Below are 21,922 nucleotides of genomic sequence, written 5' to 3'. Positions count from 1 at the left end.
TGCCACTTCTGCTTATGTTTGACTACTGTCAAGCATGTGTATTCAAGAGTAATCCCCACCTGTGAGGTGAATATTGATAATTAGTCAGTTGTGTCACGTGCTCTATATCGAATATATCTATGATTTTTCGCTATTCTCACCGCGGGTGTCACCAGAGTGAATCCAAATCCACGACATCGCTGATTCCTGTTTGTTTATTACTCCAACAAACCTGTTCAACTCGAATAAGGCAAATACCTCGAGCAAAGTGGAGTTGTTACTTTCTGTCACGTGACTTTTTCTCTCAACTAACTTAACTTCGATCTCACTCATCAAACAGTGCGTTTGCTAGAACCATTTCTCCAATGGACCTCTCTCAAACCTCTTCCTGACTCACTCCTTTGTAGACGCTTCTTGCAACACGTCGCCAAAATTTCAAGTTTTGGCGTTTTTTGTACGGTGGAAAAATTGACCCATCACGTAAATTCGACGACACCACACAAAAAAAGAATTACTAGATCAAACCAATCTACAAACAGTTCAAGAAACTCACAATATTCATCCCAAATATCCTCAATTGTGAGCGATACAAGTCCTTTAAGTGCGGGAATAGACTTGGTTGGTTGGCTGAAAGAACTTGTGGTACCTTAAACCGAGTTTTCAGAGTCGAAATATTCCCAGTTTTGCGAATCTTGTAACTTCAAACATCGACAAAAAAGGTTGAACAAAAGACGACACGACACACACAAACACAATTGTCATCCAACGTATGTCGTACGAAGTAGGGACCAGATGCTGGTATCCGGATAAACAAGAAGGATGGGTTGGAGCAGAAGTGTCGAAACTTTCAAACCTAGACGACGGTAAGTACTGTTTGACGTTAGCACTCGAAAACGGCGAAAACGTCGAGATCGAAACATCGTCATTGAGCGAAGATCACAGCAATAATAACCCCAACGGAAACGCTGGTGATAAAAATGCACTACCGTTGCTGAGAAACCCTCCAATTTTGGAAGCCATCGAGGATTTAACCTCGCTGTCATATTTGAATGAGCCTGCCGTGCTGCATGCTATCAAGACGCGCTATGGTCAACTCAACATATACACCTATTCCGGGATCGTACTGATCGCCACGAACCCGTTCGATCGTGTGGAGCAACTGTACTCCCAGGATATGATCCAAGCTTACGCCGGAAGACGTCGTGGCGAGCTAGAACCGCATCTTTTCGCCATTGCAGAAGAGGCCTACAGATTGATGAAAAACGACAAACAGAACCAAACGATCGTGGTCAGCGGTGAATCCGGTGCCGGGAAAACTGTTTCGGCGAAATACATCATGCGCTATTTTGCATCTGTTGAGCAAGCCGCCAAAAGAGACTCAGCGGTCTTATCAGAGCAGAGCGATCATCGCCATGAAATGTCCGAGACTGAGCGTCGAATTTTGGCCACCAACCCTATCATGGAAGCTTTCGGTAATGCCAAAACCACCAGAAACGACAATTCCTCGAGATTCGGTAAGTATCTTGAAATCTTGTTCAATTCCGATACTGCAATTATTGGTGCCAGAATAAGAACTTACCTGCTCGAACGTTCGAGGCTCGTGTTTCAACCCAAAGTAGAGAGGAACTATCACATTTTCTATCAATTGATGGCAGGTCTTTCGGAAACCGAAAAATCTGAACTTACATTGACTACAGTCGAAGACTATCATTATCTTAACCAAGGAGGTGATTATCGCATCAAAGGCGTTGATGATGCCGCCGATTATCATGAAACTGTCGATGCGTTGAAGCTGGTTGGTTTCTCTGCAGATACTCAGAAACAACTCTTCAAGATTCTAGCCGCATTGTTGCACATTGGTAACATCGAGGTCAAAAAAATCAGAAACGATGCTTCTCTAAACTCTGATGAGCCCAATTTGCTCATCGCTTGTGACCTTTTAGGCATTGATGCCTCTGGCTTTGCAAAATGGATCACGAAAAAACAAATTACAACTAGAGCCGAGAAAATTGTCTCGAATTTGTCTTTCAACCAGGCAATTGTGGCTAGGGACTCTGTGGCTAAATTCATTTTCACTGCACTTTTCGACTGGCTGGTAGAAAATATCAATACTGTGCTCTGTAATCCTGAGGTTTCTGAACATATTAGCTCTTTCATTGGTGTCCTGGATATCTACGGGTTTGAGCATTTTGAGAAAAACTCCTTTGAGCAATTCTGCATTAATTACGCGAATGAAAAGTTGCAGCAGGAATTCAATCAACATGTCTTCAAACTCGAACAAGAAGAATACGTTGCCGAACAAATTGAGTGGTCTTTTATTGAGTTCAACGACAATCAACCTTGCATTGATCTGATTGAAAATAAGCTTGGTATTTTGTCATTACTGGACGAAGAATCTCGACTCCCTGCAGGGTCTGATGAAAGCTGGACTCAAAAGCTTTATCAGGCCCTCGATAAGCCTCCCACCGATGCGGTTTTCTCCAAACCAAGATTTGGACAGAGCAAATTCATTGTCTCGCACTATGCTTTGGATGTGGCGTACGATGTCGACGGATTCATAGAGAAGAATAGGGATACGGTCTCAGATGGTCATCTAGAAGTCTTAAAGGCTACGCAAAACGATACTTTGCGTTCTATTTTGGATATCATCGACCAAAATGCCGCTGCTCTTGCGGAAAAGCAGGAAGCTAACAAGAAACCAGGGCCTGCAAGAATGGTCAACAAGAAACCAACACTGGGTTTCATGTTTAAACAATCTCTCATCGAATTGATGAGTACGATTGACTCCACAAATGTGCACTATATTCGCTGTATTAAACCAAATGAGACTAAAGAGGCATGGAAGTTTGACAATCTCATGGTTTTGTCGCAGCTCCGTGCTTGCGGTGTATTAGAGACCATTCGAATCTCATGTGCAGGGTTTCCGTCAAGATGGACTTACAATGAATTTGTTTTAAGATATCATATCTTGATACCATCAGATAACTGGACCAAGATCTTTGCTTTGGAAGCCTCGGAGGAAGACATCAGAAGCTTATGCAAAGATATTTTGAATGAAACCGTCAACGAGAAGGAAAAGTACCAGCTTGGTAACACCAAGATTTTTTTCAAAGCAGGTATGCTGGCATATTTGGAAAAACTAAGAAGTACTAAAATGCACAACGCCTGTGTCCTAATACAAAAGAAGATAAAGGCTCTTTACTACCGTAGAAGGTATTTGGAGATCACAAGTGCTCTTCATAAGCTCCAAGCATATAGTAGTGGTCATGCTTGTCGTTTAAGCGTTGATTTCCAGTTGAAAAGTAATGCGGCATGTTATTTGCAGGCCTTTTTTAGAGGACGTGCTCAGCGTCGCTTCGCTACTACTGCAGTTGCCTCCATCGTGAAGGTTCAATCCCTGGCAAGAAAACGGATTGCACAAAAAGCGCTATCAGAGAAACAACAGACAACTGCAGCCATTAGTATTCAAAGTAAAATACGGGGGTTCAATCCACGTCAAAGTTTCAACACTACAAGAGGATCTTCCATCCGTATACAGTCCTTGGTTAGAAGAAAATTGGCACAAAGAACACTGAAGCAACTGAAATCTGAGGCGAAGTCTGTGAACCATTTGCAAGAAGTGAGTTATAAACTTGAGAACAAGGTCATTCAGCTCACAGATAATTTGGCGGAAAAAGTCAAGGAAAATAGAGAGCTTACTGCACGCATCCTTGAGCTTCAAACATCTTTGAATGAATCCGCTAATATCCAGAGTGTGTTGGACGTACAGAAAGAAGAGCATTCTAGAGACCTGAAGGAGCAGCAGGAATCGCATAGCAGTGAACTTTCACAAAGATCCGAGGAGTTGCGTGCTGCCAAAGAAGAAATTGCGTCTGCTCGGAAGGAGATTGACGAATTACTGGAAAAACACGAAAAACTAAAGGAGGAAATCCGCTCTAATGTGGATTCCCTTAACCAAGCAAAGAACGCTTTCACTGAATCACAAACTCAGAACTCAGATTTGAAAAATGAGGTGAAATCGCTGAAGGATGAAATAAGTCGACTACAAAGCAGTGTCCGCAGTGGAGTTAGCACAAATGGTACAATGGTTAACACCCCTACTAAATCTAGAAGGTTCAGTAGTCACAGCAGTGTGACCGACGGAACTTCGCCAAGGCAACTGAATGTGATTTCCATGAATAACGGCATGGAAGACGATGCTAGGTCAACCGCAAGCGCATTGTCTCAAATAAATGACGAGCTTTACAAGATTCTCGAAGACACTAAGGCCCTGAATACAGAAATTGTCGATGGACTTCTGAAGGGATTTAAAATACCGGAAACAGGTGTCGCTGCTGAGCTGACCAGGAAAGAGGTTTTGTACCCTGCAAGAATCATGATCATAATCTTGAGTGATATGTGGAGATTAGGGTTGACAAAGCAGAGTGAAAGTTTTCTTGCCGATGCTATGTCTACCATTCAAAAACTTGTCACCGGTTTAAAAGGTGATGATTTGGTAAGTCATGGAGCTTTTTGGCTGACGAATGTACGCGAGTTATACTCGTTTGTCGTTTTTGCACAGGAAAGCATATTAAATGATGATACCTACAACAGCGGTTTAAATGAAGATGAGTACAAGGAGTATGTGACCTTGGTCACCGAATTAAAAGACGACTTTGAGTCCTTGAGTTACAACATTTACAACATCTGGCTGAAGAAACTACAAAAGGATTTGGAAAAGAAGGCAGTTTCCGCAGTGGTGATGTCGCAATCCCTTCCTGGGTTTATTGCCAATGAATCGACGCAGTTTTTGGGTAAACTTTTTACGCAAACCAACTACTACAAGATGGATGGAATCCTTGCATTTTTCAACAACATTTATTGGTCGATGAGAACCTATCACGTTGAACAAGAAGTATTCCGCGAGGTTATCATCACTTTGCTGAAATACGTGGACGCGATATGTTTCAACGATCTGATCATGAGGAGAAACTTTTTGTCTTGGAAGAGGGGTTTGCAGCTGAACTACAATGTAACCAGACTGGAGGAATGGTGTAAATCTCATCATATTCCCGAAGGTAGTGATTGTCTGCAACATATGTTACAAGCATCGAAGCTTCTACAATTGAAAAAAGCCAATTTGGATGATATTGATATCATTTGGGAAATCTGTTCTTCGTTGAAACCTGCACAAATTCAGAAACTGATAACCCAATATGCTGTTGCTGACTACGAGGTTCCAATACCACAAGAAATTTTGACATTTGTTGCCAACAGAGTTAAGAGTGAGTCTTCGTTATCGTCAGACGGCAAGTCTCAAACCCACAGTAGCGATATTTTTCTCACAGTTGAAAGCGGACCGTTTGAGGATCCTTTCAATTTGATAGAGACCAGAAAATTTGGTAAAATCGAAGCATACATTCCTGCTTGGATGAATTTACCAATCACCAGAAGAGTTGTCGAGCTCGTCACGCAGCATGTAACCGTCCAGGAGGTTCAGAAGGGCGTATAGTCAGTTTTTATCATTGCCAAAGGAGTCGCATATATATATGTTTGTACGTACGATATAATTGCATCAAGTTCAAGTTATCCATTCATTCAAAGCATAGACAAGAAGCCTCAAAAAAATGCTGCTTTTAACATACCAAAGACTTTAATATACATAGCTGTTTCAAGCACACTTACTAAACATCAACTATTTCTTTCTTTCCCCATTTTGACATTGTCGTTCTCAGCTAAAATGTACTGCAATGGGCACGATGATCACCACGAGCAAAATGATAACTGCCAACACCAGACAGAGTCTCATTTTCAAGTCTTTCCACCACATTTGTTTGCGAACTCTATTTGCGCCTCTCTTGAAACCTTGTGCGGAAACTGCCAAATTATCGGCTTTGTCTTCGATCGACGTCAGTCTTTCACCACGTTCTGCCACCTTGTTGATGTTGTCTCGCATGATACCGACCGTGTCATCGATTTCCTGTTTTAAGTTGTGTTAGTAAAAACGCGGAAGTATAACTGACTACAGACCTTAATGCTGGTGATAATAAGTACTTACAGCTTTCAAAGCGGCCGCTTTGGTTTGGGACTGCGATTCTTCCGCTGGGATATAAGGATCATAGGGTACTGAAGATGACATTTCTGGACGTGAAAGACTATAGAAAGTTGGTTTTGGATGGCTTTTAACTTGGCGGAATGTTCAATGTTCTAGTGTAAGTTTTAGTTAGTTTGTCTTATAACGGATGGTATTATTATTATGAGAGGCTTAATTTTAGCATAGAGTCGTTTGGTACGTTGTGTGAATTGAGTCTTGGTTTAAAAAGTAGTAAGAGGTATAGCTTTTGATGACTTAATTCGATAACTATGGTTTAGCGGGCTTGATTATGAGCTTTTCAAAGGTTTATCTTGCGTTTGTGGGAGGACTATTGCTTACAAAATCGGGTTTTGGAAAGTGAGAGTGGGGTCACGTGATGTTTGTGCGTTTGTCGTTCTCAAGCATTTACTAAGGAAACGGAGCCATGGATTGTGATAAGAGAAAGAAAGAGTTAACTATTCGTACGTTGGTCATTTGTGATTTAATAATTTTGGCTTGTGGAATTTCGTGTCGTTTCTATATCACTCTGTACGCATTTGTGAATGTCTAACCCATTTGATAGAGTTATGGTAGGCCAAAGCTATTTAGAGAGCTGCGGTAGAGTTCGGGTAGAGTCCAGTTAGAGTCCTTTGATCAATTTGTGGTTAGATTAGTATCGGTTTTGGGAAATTCAATCCAATGCGACTGAAAGTTTGATGGTGAGTAGATAATAATAATTTAGAGTTTTGGAAACATAAGTTGCCTCCATTTTGTTTCCCCTTCAACGCTCTTCATTTGCAAACAACTATTTCATCTCTCTCCAATGACTATTCGTTGATCTGCAAGCGTTCAGGCTTTGCGCAGCGTCAGTTTCGTGATCACGTGACGGAGCTAACAATGACAGATAAAGCGAATAGTCAACCTGGGAGGGACTCACAACGAATATACACATTATTTGTTTATATTAATGTTGAGAGTTTGTCTCTGGAGACTCCCTGCACAATAAACACTCTGTTTGTACTCGTGTTGAGACTCTGTCTCTGGAGTGTCGTTTCACGATAAACGTCCCACATCTTGTGCACTTTTTCTATCCATTACTGTAAGATGTAAACTATCGTTATATTGAGTTTTAGAGTTATCTCTCTATATGTAGCATAAATAGTTCGAGCTTATAGAGTTGAAAACGTCCATTTTTATACAAACTCTTGGAAATGACTATTGTATAATTTTGGAATATTCCGAATGCAAATGACTTGAATGGGCAGATATGGGAACAATAGAAGTGGTACCATTTGATGCAATCGACTTCATTCCCGTTAGATCAGTACTAGTCCTAGATTCTTTGAATCTGTTTTTGTCACCGTGTCACGTGCCGGTGATCTTTTTGTCATGGATCTGACGCTCGAGAGATCGAGGTTCCGACAAATAGCTCACAGGGACACTCGATTTTAAGGCTATTTTTATGGCTTGGGTTGATCACCCATGCTCAATTGTGTTGTTAAAGCCTCTGCGATGTTATCAAAACCTCTGCGATGTCATCAAGTTCTCTGCCAATATTCACGACCACTCACTGATATTTGAAGTCACTCAGATGTACGTCCAATCATTGTTTTTCTCAATCGGTCAACCGTGCTAGTGTCTCTATCGCTTCCAGTTCAAATATCCATCTCTCAGCGACGGATGCCAGAATAGTACAAAGTGATCAACACGTAGTCACGTGACTCTTTTCATTTTTACGATACTTCTTTTAACTATCCTATTCCTCAGCTTCCGAATTGTATTTGTCTTCGACCACTGTACTTTCCTACACCCACACTCCTCAGGTACCTGCCCATTGTACCCAACTCTTGGCACCACAGTCTCCCAAAAACTTCGCTGTTCACTGCAATGAATACTCTCTAAAACCACCCAAACAACTGTCAAAAACTAAAGAATATCCACAACACTATACTACGCTTAAAAACTAAGCATTTTACAAATAAATACGACTCTTACAATTTGGTGTCGCTCCCTAGTCACGCGACTATCACGCGACCTATCCATTTATCTCCCTCAATAATTAAAATTATTACATACATGAAAATACAACAGACATCTAAAACTTACCTCTAAAGACAGGTATAACACAACTATTTAAACGTCCAGAACCCAACATCCCTCTATTCTCAACAACGGCATGAACAATCCAGCGCCGATGGTGGGCTACTCCGGGCTGGCGGGACAGCCCGGGACGGTGCAACACCATTTGCCGTCTGTTTTGGGCACTCCTGGAACACTTCAACAACAATTGCATATGCAACAGCAACAGCAACAACCACATTCGCAAATGGGATTGAACGGGACGCTTACACAGGGCCATTCAATGGGTCCCAACCAGCAGGGGATTCCCCCGGGCCTGCTGGGTGGCCAGCCCGGCCATCAGCCGGGCGGTTTGCCGGTTTCTGGAGCGGTTTCTGGAGCGGTTTCCAATGCAGGAAATCCGCTTTATCATCCACACCAAGGTGACCCAACAATGTTAAACAATCCAATTTGGAAACTGCAATTGCAGCTAGCCGCCGTATCGCGCCAATCGATGGGCCAGGCTAATGTATATGCACGTCAAAGTGCCATGCGAAAGTACTTATTGAGCAAGACCCAGGGAACCACTGGGGCTCCAGCTTCAGTTTCAGTGGCGGCTTCGGCTGCAGCCGAAGCTATTGGAAGGTCTACTTCCCCTGCTAGTGCTGCAAACACTGGAACTTTGAACGAAATGTCAGCATCATTGGTGGATAACACCAAACAGCTACTTTTGGAACTGGCAACAGAGCCCACAGTGGTGAAAAACCCGGCGATTCCTTCTTCAAGCGCTGTCTCAACACCCATTACACCCAGTGCCGAACTGAACGGACCAGGTGGTCACAACCCTTCGACCCCTTCGCTGCTTCAACAGCACAAGAAATTGTCACAGTACAACATCGACGAAGATGACGAAATCGAGCACCGCATGGCTGCTCCTACCAACACGAAGCACGATGAGCAACTGTGGCACGCACTAGACCTATCGAATTTGCAATTATTCAATCTCAGTGCGTCATTGTTCAAATACGAGTTTTTGACTCGATTATATTTGAATGGTAACAATTTGACATCTTTACCCAAATCTGTGAAACAGTTGAAGAATTTGAGAGTGTTAGACTTGTCGCACAATAAGCTTACCGAACTTCCTTCAGAATTGGGACTCTGTCACGAGCTCAAGTACCTGTATTTTTTTGATAACATGGTTTCCACACTTCCTTGGGAATTTGGTAACCTTTACAATTTACAATTTCTAGGATTAGAGGGGAACCCGATGGATCGACAGATGATCAAAATACTGACGGAAAAATCCGTAACGGGCTTGATCTTCTACTTGAGAGACAATGCACCCGAAATTCCGTTGACTATTGACAGAAAATTCATCGACGTGAATGTGGACGGCGAACCTGTTGAAGAATATGCAACTTTGCAAGAGTCTGAGTCACATCTCAACCGTGAGACACACAAGAGATCTTTCACGCTTCTATCCTACAACACATTGTGTCAGCACTACGCAACACCTAAGATGTACAGGTTTACACCATCATGGGCACTCAGCTGGGATTATAGACGCGAAAAACTGAAAGAACAAATTTTGGGTTATGACACAGACTTGATTTGCATGCAAGAAGTTGAAGCCAGGACGTATGATGAATTTTGGGTTCCACTACTACGGGAACACGGTTATACTGGTATTTTCCACTCTAAGACAAGAGCAAGAACCATGCATGCCAAAGACTCTAAAAAAGTAGATGGATGCTGTCTTTTTTACAGGGACGCAGAGTTCAAGCTTGTTTTCAAAGAGTCGATCGATTTCAGTAGCATATGGATGAAACACAAGAAGTTCCAACGCACCGAAGATTACCTAAATCGTGCCATGAATAAGGACAACGTTGCCCTGGTGGCTCAATTACAACACATTAAGAGTGGCGAACATGTGTGGGCCGTCACGACACACTTGCATTGGGACCCACAATTCAACGACGTCAAGACTTTCCAGGTAGGTGTACTACTTGACTATCTGGAGAAGACTATTAAGGAACACCACAGCTGCAGTAGTGCCCAAGAGGTCAAAAAAATCCCTGTGGTCGTATGCGGTGATTTCAACTCTTCACTTGATTCTGCAGTTTACGAGCTACTAAGCACGGGCTCCGTCCGTGAGCATACAGATATCCATGGTCGCGATTTCGGTTACATGTCCCAGAAAAATTTTGCTCACAACTTGCCTCTGAAATCCAGTTACGACGTTATTGGAGAGCTACCTTTCACCAATCTCACACCTCTGTTCACCAATGTCATCGACTACATATGGTTTTCTCCGCAGGGACTACGCGTACGCGGAGTGCTGGGAGAGATTGACCCCGACTACGTGGCCAGATTCATTGGTTTTCCCAACGACAAATTTCCCAGCGACCATATCCCGCTGCTGACTCGCTTCGAATTCACAAGAGGTGTTGGTGGCAGCAGGAAGGCGTGAACAACGCATTAGCATTATGCAAGACTGCAGCCAACCGCTTTCTTCGACGTTTTACCTTCACGAATCCACACCTCTTCTCATGTACCATATACAATAGACTATTAACGTTTTCTGACCACAGTCACGTGCTACACCACCAAAAGCGGAAATCTAGACTCAGCGCTTTGTGAGAGTGTGTCATCGAGATTGGTCACTCAAGGATTTACTAACCTGTTATGAGGCCAGCGTGGCTCTACTCCAAACATATTGAACGCCAGCGTATCAGAACTGAATTGTTCAGAATTTTCTATACCATCCTGATCACGTGCTTACCTCTTTTTTTTATGGGATTCTATACAGCAGACAAAAAATGGAGATTTACTCAAAACGTAACTACAAACCTAACGAATTCACGATCCTGCACGTCTTAAGATACTTGTTCTTCGCAAAGTGTTGTCTAATTCCTTTACCAATACGTCTTTTCACTCCACACAGAACGAAAGCTTATCTATCACTTATAACGATTTGATCACGTGCTTTATAATTTGATAACTAAATGCATAAGATAGTAATTTCTACGCTTTCTCTCAAGATATCTATAGACATGTACAACACTATAACACCAACTACAGGCCATATATCATCTCAATGGCCCCTGTAGACCATCAGGATGTTTCTGAAGAGTACCATTTGCATCGGGCAGCCGAAATACGGCTTGAAAATGGCTCATTTGGTGAGAAATTGCGAGATGTCAGCTATTTAACGTTTTTACTGATAGGTATTGCCTTGTTGTGGCCTTGGAACGCATTTTTAAGTGCATCTCTGTACTTCCAACACGACGTGTTCCACGATGATACGATATATGCCAAGATCTATATCAGCACCATGATGTCGGTTTCAACAATATCGTCTGTGGGCTTTAACTTTTGGCTTTCGAAAAGACAACACAGCTATGCGGTTCGGGTGACACGAGGGCTGTTGTGGGAAATGTTGGTGTTTGGAATGCTTGGAATCTTTGTGTTGGTACATGGAATTTTCGCGTTGTGGTTTAATTTTGCATTTTTGATGGTAATGGTGATGATCAGCTCTTGCGGCACGGCCATGACTCAAAATGGCGCAATGGCGCTGGCAAACGTGCACGGTCCGCAGTATAGTCAGGGGGTTATGATGGGTCAGGCCATTGCGGGCGTTTTGCCCTCACTTGTACTATTTGGAGTTTCGTTCATTGGAGATCCACGTAACCAAAGCGTTGGAGGAATTTTTGCCTATTTCTGCACCACAATGGTGGTTTCTATGGCGTGCATTACTCTGTATCGGTTCAGCACAGTGGCCAAGGCCGACAAACCGGAACTGTTGGTTGGCGAGGCGGGGAATCCCGAAACTGATGCAGTTGCGTTCTCAACTCTATTCGCAAAGCTCAAATACCTGGTGTTGTCAATTTTCACTACTTTTGTAGTGACTTTGTTGTTCCCGGTTTTCGCTGCAAATACGTTTGTGGTTGGTTTGCCTTTGCAAAACGCTCAATACATTCCATTCATCTTCACGGTATGGAATCTGGGAGACCTGTACGGCAGATATATCTCCGAGAAACAATTTTTCCAGTCGTCCAAATTCACGCCATTCACAACTTTCCTGTACTCGGTTTCCAGAATTGCGCTTGTTCCATTGTTTTTTTGCTTCAATTTGAACGATCGTTTGAAGTCATCCTCTACTGTGATATCGGATCTATGTTATATCTTGTTGCAGTTTGTGTTTGGACTCACCAACGGGAATGTGATGTCGGTGAGTTTTATGAAGGTGAGTCCCGCACTCAGCTCCGACCAGGAGCGTAAAGCTGCTGGCGGCTTTACCAACATTTTCCTTTCGTCAGGTCTAGCGTTTGGTAGTTTGCTCAGCTACGCATGTGTGTTCGTCGTGACTGCCTACAGTAAAAAAGAGGTTTGATGGGGGAAAGAGAGGAGGAGGCACAGCTTGAAAGCCTGCGATTCTTGATCCAATGGCATGCAAAACGACGTCAAAAGACTCTAAAAGACGTCAAAAGACGTTAAAGGTAGTTAAAAGACGCCCAAAACAAAAAAGGTCAAAGATGACTCAAACTTGAGGAAATCTAAATCAAAACAAGACCCATAATCCATCAGTTAAAGCATCATGGCGTTTGATCCAGATCGTTGTCCACCTTAAAACAGATGTCGTATTCTTTCCCTCATTGCGCACGTGATACTAAAATCACATGACACACATGGCACGTGATCAAATTATCACATGACCTTCTATTTATTCTTTTTATTTTTTAAATTTTCAAAAGTTATTACCACGTAACATAGTAAAGAATATGAAAACTTAAAGACGTGTGTATATAACTTGTTTTCTTTCACTTTCAATTCAAAGTTGGAAAACCAAAAAAAGCTCCAAAAGCCATCCAAAACGGCGCTTTTCTCAACAATTGAAGAGCTCCAGCGATGCCGGCGACCGGGTTTCAGGTATCTTCCGAAAACGGGGCTTTAAAGCAACGATTTGGGGCCGATATAGCGAAAAATGCAACTCCGAAGTTGGAACCAGAAGATGAAACGAAAGTGACAATTGACGCGGGAAATACGCCTTTGAAGAGTTTGGAACAAGTGGTAATGCCCGTGGTGTTCACCTTGCTCGGGTTCGCAACCCGGATGTACAGGATCGGAGTCAATAACCATGTTGTTTGGGACGAGGCCCATTTCGGGAAATTCGGATCTTACTATTTAAGACACGAATTCTACCACGATGTGCATCCACCTCTGGGAAAAATGCTGGTGGGACTGTCTGGCTTTTTGGCCGGCTACAATGGGTCCTGGGACTTCCCCTCGGGCGAAGAGTACCCGGATTACTTGGACTATGTTAAGATGAGAATTTTCAATGCTACGTTTTCCGCGTTATGTGTCCCGGTGGCGTACTTCACGGCGAAAGAAATCGGGTTCTCGCTACCCACTGTTTGGCTATTTACAATTTTGGTTATTTTCGAGAACTCTTACGCTACATTGGGCAGATTTATCCTTTTGGACTCAATGCTACTGTTTTTCACGGTCACTTCTGTTTACTGTTTTGTCGTGTTCCACAACCAAAGAGCCAAGCCATTCGGAAGAAAATGGTGGAAATGGCTTGTTTTGACCGGCCTTTCGCTTGGATGTGCCATTTCCGTTAAGATGGTTGGACTTTTTGTTATTACTTTGGTTGGGATTTACACCGTGGTCGATCTATGGAATCTGCTTGGTGACAAGAAGGTTTCCAAGAAACAATATGTGGGCCACTGGTTAGCCCGTATTGTAAGTCTCATTATAATACCCTTTTTGGTGTTTTTGGCTTGCTTCAAAATTCATTTCGATTTACTATCCCACAGTGGTACCGGCGACGCTAACATGCCTTCATTGTTCCAGGCTGGCTTAATCGGTACTGATGTCGGTGAGGGCCCTCGTGATGTAGCTCTGGGATCTTCATCCGTGAGTATCAAAAACCAAGCTCTTGGCGGTGCTTTACTGCATTCCCACGTCCAAGGGTACCCAGAGGGCTCGAACCAACAGCAAGTCACTTGCTATGGGCATAAGGACAGCAACAATAACTGGACTTTTGACAGAGTGCGTCCGTTGCCTGCATGGACTGATGAAGAACATGATATCGAATTCATCGAGCCAGGTGCTGCTTACAGAATTGTTCATCCAAACACTGGAAAAAACTTGCACACTCATGAAATCCCAGCTCCTTTGACAAAGTCTGCTTGGGAAGTGTCTGGCTATGGTACCGCTACAGTCGGGGACGAAAAGGACCACTGGGTAGTAGAAGTTGTTGCTCAGCACGGTGCAGAGAATTCGTCACGCTTGCATCCCTTAACTTCTGCTGTCCGTTTCAGGAATGCAGCATTGGGCTGCTACCTAGCTCAGACTGGAAATTCACTACCCGAATGGGGGTTCAGACAGAGTGAAGTCGCCTGTTTAAAGAATCCATTCAGGAGAGACAAGAGAACTTGGTGGAACGTTGAAACTCACACCAATGATAAACTTCCAGAGAGACCTGCGGACTTCAAGTATCCTAAACTAAGTTTTATCAAAAACTTTATCCATTTGAACTTGGCAATGATGGCCACTAACAACGCTTTGGTTCCAGACCCAGACAAGTTGGACAACCTAGCGTCTTCCGCGTGGCAATGGCCATCATTGAATGTCGGTATTAGACTCTGCGGTTGGGGTGATGAAACTCCTAAATATTTCTTGATGGGATCCCCAGCCTCTACGTGGCCTTCGACAGTTGCTGTCTTCGGTTTCATGGCCTTGATTGTCATTTTACTTTTGAGATGGCAAAGACAGTATGCGGATTTGTCCAGTCCTCAAAGCCTGAACCTGTTCATGATGGGTGGATTTTACCCTCTATTGGGTTGGGGCCTACACTACGCTCCTTTTGTGATTATGAGCAGAGTTACTTACGTTCACCACTACCTGCCAGCTCTCTACTTTGCTCTATTGATCCTATGCTATCTTTTCGAAGTTGGGCTCAATCATTTTGGTAAATCGAAAGCCGGAACATTATCCAAGACATTATTGTACACTTTTTACAGCGGTTTGGTGATCTATGGATTCTATTACTTCTCGCCTATTTCCTTCGGGATGGAGGGGCCATCGAGTGACTATTCCTACATGAATTGGTTCAAGTCTTGGACAATTTCCTAAATATATTGTTTAGTCAATCTACATCTATCATTTTTGATACCAAAAAACTGTAGCTTGCACTACAATGAGTGTCATAGGCTCAGTTCTCACTCAAATTACAAGTTGCATACGCAAACATTGACCATTCGTCCAATAAATTTGACCTATTCACTGAGTGATTCTGTCAGTGTCCATGAGTTCCGATAAACTAGGTAATTGAACCTCCTGTGTATTAAAAGGAGTCAGAACGCTAGCAGGGGCAGCATTACCTTGAATGCTAATGACATTCAGCAATTGAGGAGACTGTACGGGAGTCAGCTGTACGCTACTGCTATTGTGCGAATAGGCTTGCGGTGGTGGTTTAGGCATATTTCTCTCATCACTCTTATCCAACAAGTCCGAACCGCTATCCTGACTCCATGTTTTTTGATTAGCAGACGACGTATTGTGGTTCGTCGCCCGCAAATAGCTCGGTGGGGACAATAGCCTAACATCTTGATACGTTGGAGGAACTTCATCATCCCACGCTATCCCAAGTCCCGATCTCTCCGTGATTGTTTGACGGAATTGCATTCTTAAGACACGAGCTGCTCCCGTGGGTACACCCACAACACGGTGATTTGTAGCTGATCTAGGGGCGCTATTCGAGGTTGTCGGTGTAAGATCAGGTGGACCGGATCTTTCACTAGCGAGCGCTGTGGCAGACATGTTTCGCGAGGCCACCATTGGAGACAGTTCCGCCAATCTCGGGTCGACACTTGTAGTAACAGGTGTGGCGACGGAACTGGAATTGGGTTCTGCATGAAGAGGTTGACCGTTAGCATACTGAAGCATCTCTTCGGCAACAATGACTTCCAGGACCAGTAGATGTTGAACGTATATGCCCAGCTTTGGGTCCTCCACATCACAAGCAACCGTTACAGGCAGTGGGCTGGCGTCCGGCATAGTGTGGGAACTCGATACCCGAGTGATGGGATTAGCAACCCCTGAGTTAAGCCCCATGCAATTGATTTCCGTGACTAATTCCACTTTACCTTTACCACTGAAATCGCTTTTCCATCCATTTTTTACTTCTCCATGGGCTATGGTTCTCAAGGCTTCTGTAAAAAGAGCAGTACCTTGTGGCAACTGCTGTCGCAGCATTTCCGTTTTCAAACGTTGCTGTTCTGCCACACGTTCTTGGCGTAACGCATGGTCGCTTGGGTGGATTAGGCTATTGTCATCGGAAGCGTTATCCTCTTCTTCCTGCTCCTGTTCAGTGGCGGGTTGATCTACAGCGTTAGCATCATCTGGTGCATCTGAGCTTGAGAGTGCATCTTCAAGAGTGCAAACTGATGTTGTTATCTGGGGAGCCGCATCGTGGCTCCTTTTAACAGGTTTTGTTTTAGTAGCTTTCTTTCGAGATTCGGATTCTGCCACTTCTTTTTCCAGCTGCTTTAGTTTGGATTTGTGAACGTCACAAGCGTTAAGCCTTACCCGCGACTTTTCCTCAATTTTCCAATTGAGTCGACGCATTCTCCACCGCCTATCTACTGAAGATATTCCGTCAATCTTCAATTCCAATGGAAAAGTAGACTTCGGGTAGATGGTGTTCGGAAGAACAGCTGTTGCAACTAAATCTGTGGGTGGGAAAATTCTCAGTAAATTTCTATCTGGCCCGCGAATAATGCTTCGGGTTACGGGAACTGGTAATCTCAGTAATACTTTTGGTTTGAAATTTACTGAACTCTGATCTGTACGGACTGATTTGTACGACGCCACAGCGACAAGTTCATACTTTACCTCAGATTTGCTGTCAATCCCAATAGCCACTGTGGCAGGAACTGAACCAGGAATTAGATGAGAAAACGGATATACGTGATCACCAAGTGGTATCTCTGTTTCTTTGGTTAAAACGTCCCATCTTGCAAGTTCCGTAACTTTCCTGCAGCAGTCGTTACATTCCTTGATGGTCGGACAGTCTGCTACGAATGGTTTGGCAAAACGGACTTTTTGAACGAGGGAAATGCTCACAGACTGAACTGAAACCGTAGAGTAATGAAGAGACGGAATTTTCGCAGACTTGGCTGACTCCACAGGGCTTATGGTGGAGTTTTTCATAGACAGATTGGAAAATGTGTGAGTTAAAGCGTTCAAACTAGTGCCACTTTTCTTAGAACGACCGTGCGAGCTCACGGGCGTCAGGGACTCACTAGCGGAAACCACATCATTTGGGTGTCTTACTCGCAGCGTTAAAAGACCACTCAAAAGTGCTCCCGTAGATTCCGTTACTGACCCATACAAGACACACGGAGGAGACTCGATGTTTACCAGAAGCTCTACAACACCGTCATCTTTTCTTTCGTGATTTGGGCTATTCAGAGAGCTTTTGGAGCTAGGTTTTTTGTCATGGTGGCTTTTCTTGATGAATCCCATCTGTTACTGGCAGTTGTCCAAGACTAAAACAGTATTTTCCAAGTTCCGAGCCAATGATGCTGTAAGCTAAACGAATCAACAAAAGTTGAACAAAATGAGCTTGAAAGTAGCGCAAAAACGACAAAAAGCGTATCAAAATGTTCAAAAATACCTAAGAGCTTGATACATGCACCCTTAAACGCTAATAACCACTTATATATTGGCGATTTTCCTCGGTTTTTAGAGGTTGGTGAGTTGGGATGAAGTTTCCTGAGATATACTCAGATTTGACGAATTTCGAGATCACCGTTAGTCGTGGGTAGTGACAAATATATGACAATCAACCGTTCAAGCTTTCGACGTCACGATAATAAAAGACCGAGGAGGAGGTGTCCAAGCGGTTTGATAATGGTCCGAGTTGGTCCTTTACCCTTTAACTTGATGCTGTGATTTTGCGATTTTTCGCGTTTTCTTCCCGTCTTTTTTAGTCAAGTTTTCGTTACGTAAAATCCGCCCATGTGTAATCACCATATAGAAGATTCTGTATGTTGATATCATCGCCGAGAAGGTCCATTGGATTCAAGAACTCTTCTGAGCTTCCGTCTGGAACAGTTGATGTTGCGAGCAGCTCTTCTGCGGAGGGAAATCTTGGTATAGATAGATCCCGGCCAAGCGCTTTATTCACGTAGTCTGAAAATTTAATCCAGTCCTCAGGCGAGTAATCGATGGGTGCTGGAACGTGCGTCTCACCAAGAGCCTCTTTTAGTCGACTAGGTTTGTTTGGGTTCACTTCATTTTGTATGACCTGCATCGAATATTCCAGGAAAAGAAATTGCTTGAAAGACGTAAAATATGTGTCTGACAGGGTATGTGACCCCAGATGGACTAGTTTTTGCACGTATTGAAAGATAGAAGCGGCGATTGAATCTATCACCGAAACTTTGTAATCGACTTCGGCCCCCAAGATTTGTTTGTTCTCATTGTTCCATCTAAAGTCGTATAGTCCCTCTTTCACACGTAACACGGTCAGAATAACTCCTATCAGGTAATATGAGACTCGGAAAATCCCAATCTGAACTAGCTGATCCAAAATATAGCGGTGATCCCGAAATACTATTTTTTTCTCCTCGTCACCGGCAGACTCCATGTAGTCCTGTAGCATTCTTCCCAAATGCAATGCAGCTTCAAAACACTCTGCGGTAACCTCTCTATAGCGTAAGCGCAAGTGGTCGTATTGTCCCAATTTCTTGACGATCTGCATTTCTAAGTCGCTGACAATGGACGCGCGAATCGCAAGAAAATAGATCCGAATAATAAGATTGATCTTAAAGTGTAGCGCATTATTCATACTTTGTAACACGGTGTTGACCGAAATGTGTTGTCCACCGTTTTGGGCTTTAGGAAGCGGAACCCTGAACTGCAGCTCATACTCTAAGTGTCGCATTTTGGAGTAGATCTCGTCAACATCGACACCTTCACGCAATTGAGTAGACAGCTTATCAAGCACACTAGCTTTGCTGTAAACTTCCAATTGCTTGTGCAGAATCTTGTGGATTTGAAACTCAGTATCGTCCTCATAATTTTCAGGATTTTCAAGCGCCCGGATCATATTCGCATATTCCGTACCCACAGCGGGAAAATTGCCTCTCAGATACATGTCAGATCTGGATAAAATTAGTGCTCCAAGCCAAAGCTTAGTTCTATAGTGAAAAAGCATTCTTCTGGGCAGGTCCCTATTGCGGTCGGCATCTGAATCTATGCAATCCCGATATAAACCGATCTTAAACGAATGGTTCATAATCAAAGTTGCTAGCATGTCTGTGATAGAGCCAGTCATTATATCACCATCCATGGGGAAATATAGCAAAGACCACCTCATAACAATCAAACAGGATAATATGTCTTCATTGGTTTTATGAGAAAGCGCGATCAGATAAGCCAGACATTTTTGTGCCAACACAAGAAATTGATTCGATATTTCTCCTTGAAAAGGTATCTTTACCAGTGTCATTGCTGTGTAGGAAATACGCAATAAAACCAAAAATATTGCAATGCGACCTATCTTACGAGAAAAATCTTGGTGATCGCCAATGTTGAGACCAATTACTTTCCCTGTATTGGAATATCGAATGGTTTCTGCAACAGACTCAAGCAGTTGGGTTTTATTGATGTAGGGTACCAAAGGATACACTTCTGCCATAAAATAAGCAACAAGTTGTTCGATGTTGCTTTTACTTGGTAGTACCGCTACAACGAGCTGGACAAGTTCATCCCGTGTTGTCTTGGAAACGTAAAATTCCAGGTCAAATGGTTCTGACAATGCAGTTTCTAAGGTTGCCTTTCCTTTTTCGAGAAGACAGCGTTTGATAGCTTCCGACGTCTCAGCATTGAGATCCGCTGGGTTCATCGTGTGCTTTTTCAATATTTCTCGAACTTCAGGTGTGAGAAACAAAATTTTGGCCACAGATTCTAGCTCATCGGAGTGTGGTTCTATGATGTCCCCCACAGATTGCAGAATTTTTTTCACAGCGTAGTTGAGGGGTTGGAAAGATCGCGTAACAAACTTCAAAAATGGATTCAGCCGTGCATTCCTCTGAATCATGCCCATGTCCGAAAATGGTTTATAGTCAGATTTGAAAACCGTATCTGGACAGTTAGGCAGTAGGCCTTCATAAAAGTTCACTTTGACTGGGTGTTTCCTTAAGTTTCTATCATCATTCCAGTTTTCAAGTTCTCCAGCCTTCAACGTGCTACGAAGTTCGTCAAACTTGTTTTCCAGCTCGTTGAGTTGTTCATGCAGTGTTGATGGTTTGGAGACCATTTTTTTACGTTCGAGTTGGTCCTTATGATCATAAATACAGTCAATATGCAATTTTGCACAATTGCCACAGGTCGGCTGTTTCCGATCGCATTTTATCTTGCGTCTTCTGCAATGACGGCATACCAACGATAACCTTAGTCTTGCCGTTTTATTCTTCTCAGCGTACTCCGACGAGGAAATGGGAGAGTCAGGGCTGTTGGAATCAGTTTTGCTCATGCCAAATTAAAATGAAAAGTTTTTGGACCGTTAGCCAAAGGGGATAGAGTGGACGGGGGAAGAGGTGGTCAATACAAAAAGCTTCACAGGTCCAGAGATGCGAGTTGTGTACTTTTATAATAGTCATATTTAAATGATGTTGTCTTGGCAGCACGTGACTTTGGGATGACAGATGTTGAAGAGTTCAGATTCTTGACTCGTCTCTGCATTCGCCCCAGTGGAGTTTTAGCTGTTAATTGATGCATTTGAATACTCAGAATGTGGTTCCTTTTGGACTTGAAAAGAAGTGAGACACCTTGACGACAGATGTTTCGTTTAAATTTGCAACTTTGGATTTTTCTGCAAATTAGACTGGACTTGATTCACTGTGAAAACATTATTATAAGCCTAAGAAACGAGAATAGTGAGCTCATATGCTCTTCAAAAATTGGTCGATAAATTCACGCTCACTTGGGGCCGTTGCGGTCGTTGCAACAGCCGCCATCTTGCGAAAAGAGCTTCTATATTATAATTTGGCAGCACGTGACTAAATGACAAATGACAAATGACAAATGACAAGTAGGAATAAAATGATAAACTATCCAAAAACTTAAAATGATAGTTGTTTAACCGCTTGGTGACGTGAACATAGCATCATTATAAAGTCTTTGGTCCTCGAAGTCTTTTTGAGTGACGACATTTTACTATGTTGCTTTCTTTATGCAAGGTTACCGCAGATGGATGTGAAGAAAAACCAATATGATGATGAACGTCGTGTCGTGGGTTTCAACAATGGTGCATAAACGCAATACCATATTCGCGAACGAAGACTTTTATTGTTTCAACTAAGTCAGTGTCTGAAAGTAAGGACGTTCGTCAAGTTTCTATTGCGACCAGTCCAAGCACAATTGCGGGGTTTTGAACTGTGTGATATGGATGCTGACCCCATTCTTCCAAACAATATGTCAAGGAACGCTAGTATTTGAAGAATGATAAAAAGATAAAGAGAAACAGAAGAAACAATCTGAGCCAATACCAATGATTCTGTGAAATGACTAGCCCACCCTCGGGGTGGTCGTTATGAGCATAAAACTAAAGCCCTACTACCTTGACATTTGCGTACACAGTGACCTAAATTAACTATATAAGAAAATGATCGACTCACAAAATTTGAAGTCATCGCTTCCACCACTGTTTTTTCATTCCTAAAATCGAGGGAACGTTTAAAGAAAAGGGCGAGCAACACCATTGTCTTTTTTAAAGACCATATTTTACTGCTGGCTCTTGATACGCGTTTTCTA

The 21,922-nt window shown here is 43.0% G+C and overlaps 7 protein-coding genes across 7 annotated transcripts; 4 read left to right on the top strand and 3 right to left on the bottom strand.

Moving 5' to 3' along the window:
- Positions 1-748: 748 nt before the first annotated feature.
- On the top strand, positions 749-5,470 carry LALA0_S09e07470g (LALA0S09e07470g1_1; the record flags this gene model as incomplete). The annotated part of the gene is made up of 1 exon (XM_022770925.1): positions 749-5,470. The coding sequence occupies one exon, from the start codon at positions 749-751 to the stop codon at positions 5,468-5,470; it is 4,722 nt and encodes a 1,573-aa protein (XP_022630217.1).
- A 219-nt stretch (positions 5,471-5,689) lies between these two features.
- LALA0_S09e07448g (LALA0S09e07448g1_1) lies at positions 5,690-6,097 on the bottom strand (the record flags this gene model as incomplete). Its single annotated transcript, XM_022770924.1, has 2 exons — positions 5,690-5,938; positions 6,017-6,097. The coding sequence occupies 2 exons, from the start codon at positions 6,095-6,097 to the stop codon at positions 5,690-5,692; spliced, it is 330 nt and encodes a 109-aa protein (XP_022630216.1).
- Positions 6,098-8,207: 2,110 nt separating this feature from the next.
- CCR4 (LALA0S09e07426g1_1) lies at positions 8,208-10,562 on the top strand (the record flags this gene model as incomplete). The annotated part of the gene is made up of 1 exon (XM_022770923.1): positions 8,208-10,562. The coding sequence occupies one exon, from the start codon at positions 8,208-8,210 to the stop codon at positions 10,560-10,562; it is 2,355 nt and encodes a 784-aa protein (XP_022630215.1).
- Positions 10,563-11,189: 627 nt separating this feature from the next.
- On the top strand, positions 11,190-12,485 carry FUN26 (LALA0S09e07404g1_1; the record flags this gene model as incomplete). Its single annotated transcript, XM_022770922.1, has 1 exon — positions 11,190-12,485. The coding sequence occupies one exon, from the start codon at positions 11,190-11,192 to the stop codon at positions 12,483-12,485; it is 1,296 nt and encodes a 431-aa protein (XP_022630214.1).
- A 515-nt stretch (positions 12,486-13,000) lies between these two features.
- On the top strand, positions 13,001-15,232 carry PMT2 (LALA0S09e07382g1_1; the record flags this gene model as incomplete). Its single annotated transcript, XM_022770920.1, has 1 exon — positions 13,001-15,232. The coding sequence occupies one exon, from the start codon at positions 13,001-13,003 to the stop codon at positions 15,230-15,232; it is 2,232 nt and encodes a 743-aa protein (XP_022630213.1).
- A 147-nt stretch (positions 15,233-15,379) lies between these two features.
- LDB19 (LALA0S09e07360g1_1) lies at positions 15,380-17,626 on the bottom strand (the record flags this gene model as incomplete). Its single annotated transcript, XM_022770919.1, has 1 exon — positions 15,380-17,626. The coding sequence occupies one exon, from the start codon at positions 17,624-17,626 to the stop codon at positions 15,380-15,382; it is 2,247 nt and encodes a 748-aa protein (XP_022630212.1).
- A 478-nt stretch (positions 17,627-18,104) lies between these two features.
- Positions 18,105-20,642, bottom strand: LALA0_S09e07338g (LALA0S09e07338g1_1; the record flags this gene model as incomplete). Its single annotated transcript, XM_022770918.1, has 1 exon — positions 18,105-20,642. The coding sequence occupies one exon, from the start codon at positions 20,640-20,642 to the stop codon at positions 18,105-18,107; it is 2,538 nt and encodes an 845-aa protein (XP_022630211.1).
- Between the last annotated feature and the right edge of the window lie 1,280 nt (positions 20,643-21,922).

The sequence above is a fragment of the Lachancea lanzarotensis genome, scaffold LALA0S09 (genome assembly GCF_000938715.1).
Source record: "Lachancea lanzarotensis genome assembly LALA0, scaffold LALA0S09, whole genome shotgun sequence".
NCBI lineage: Eukaryota > Fungi > Ascomycota > Saccharomycetes > Saccharomycetales > Saccharomycetaceae > Lachancea > Lachancea lanzarotensis.
The sequence above is the reverse complement of the archived record's forward strand: the minus strand, read 5'-3'. Positions and strand labels throughout refer to the sequence as shown.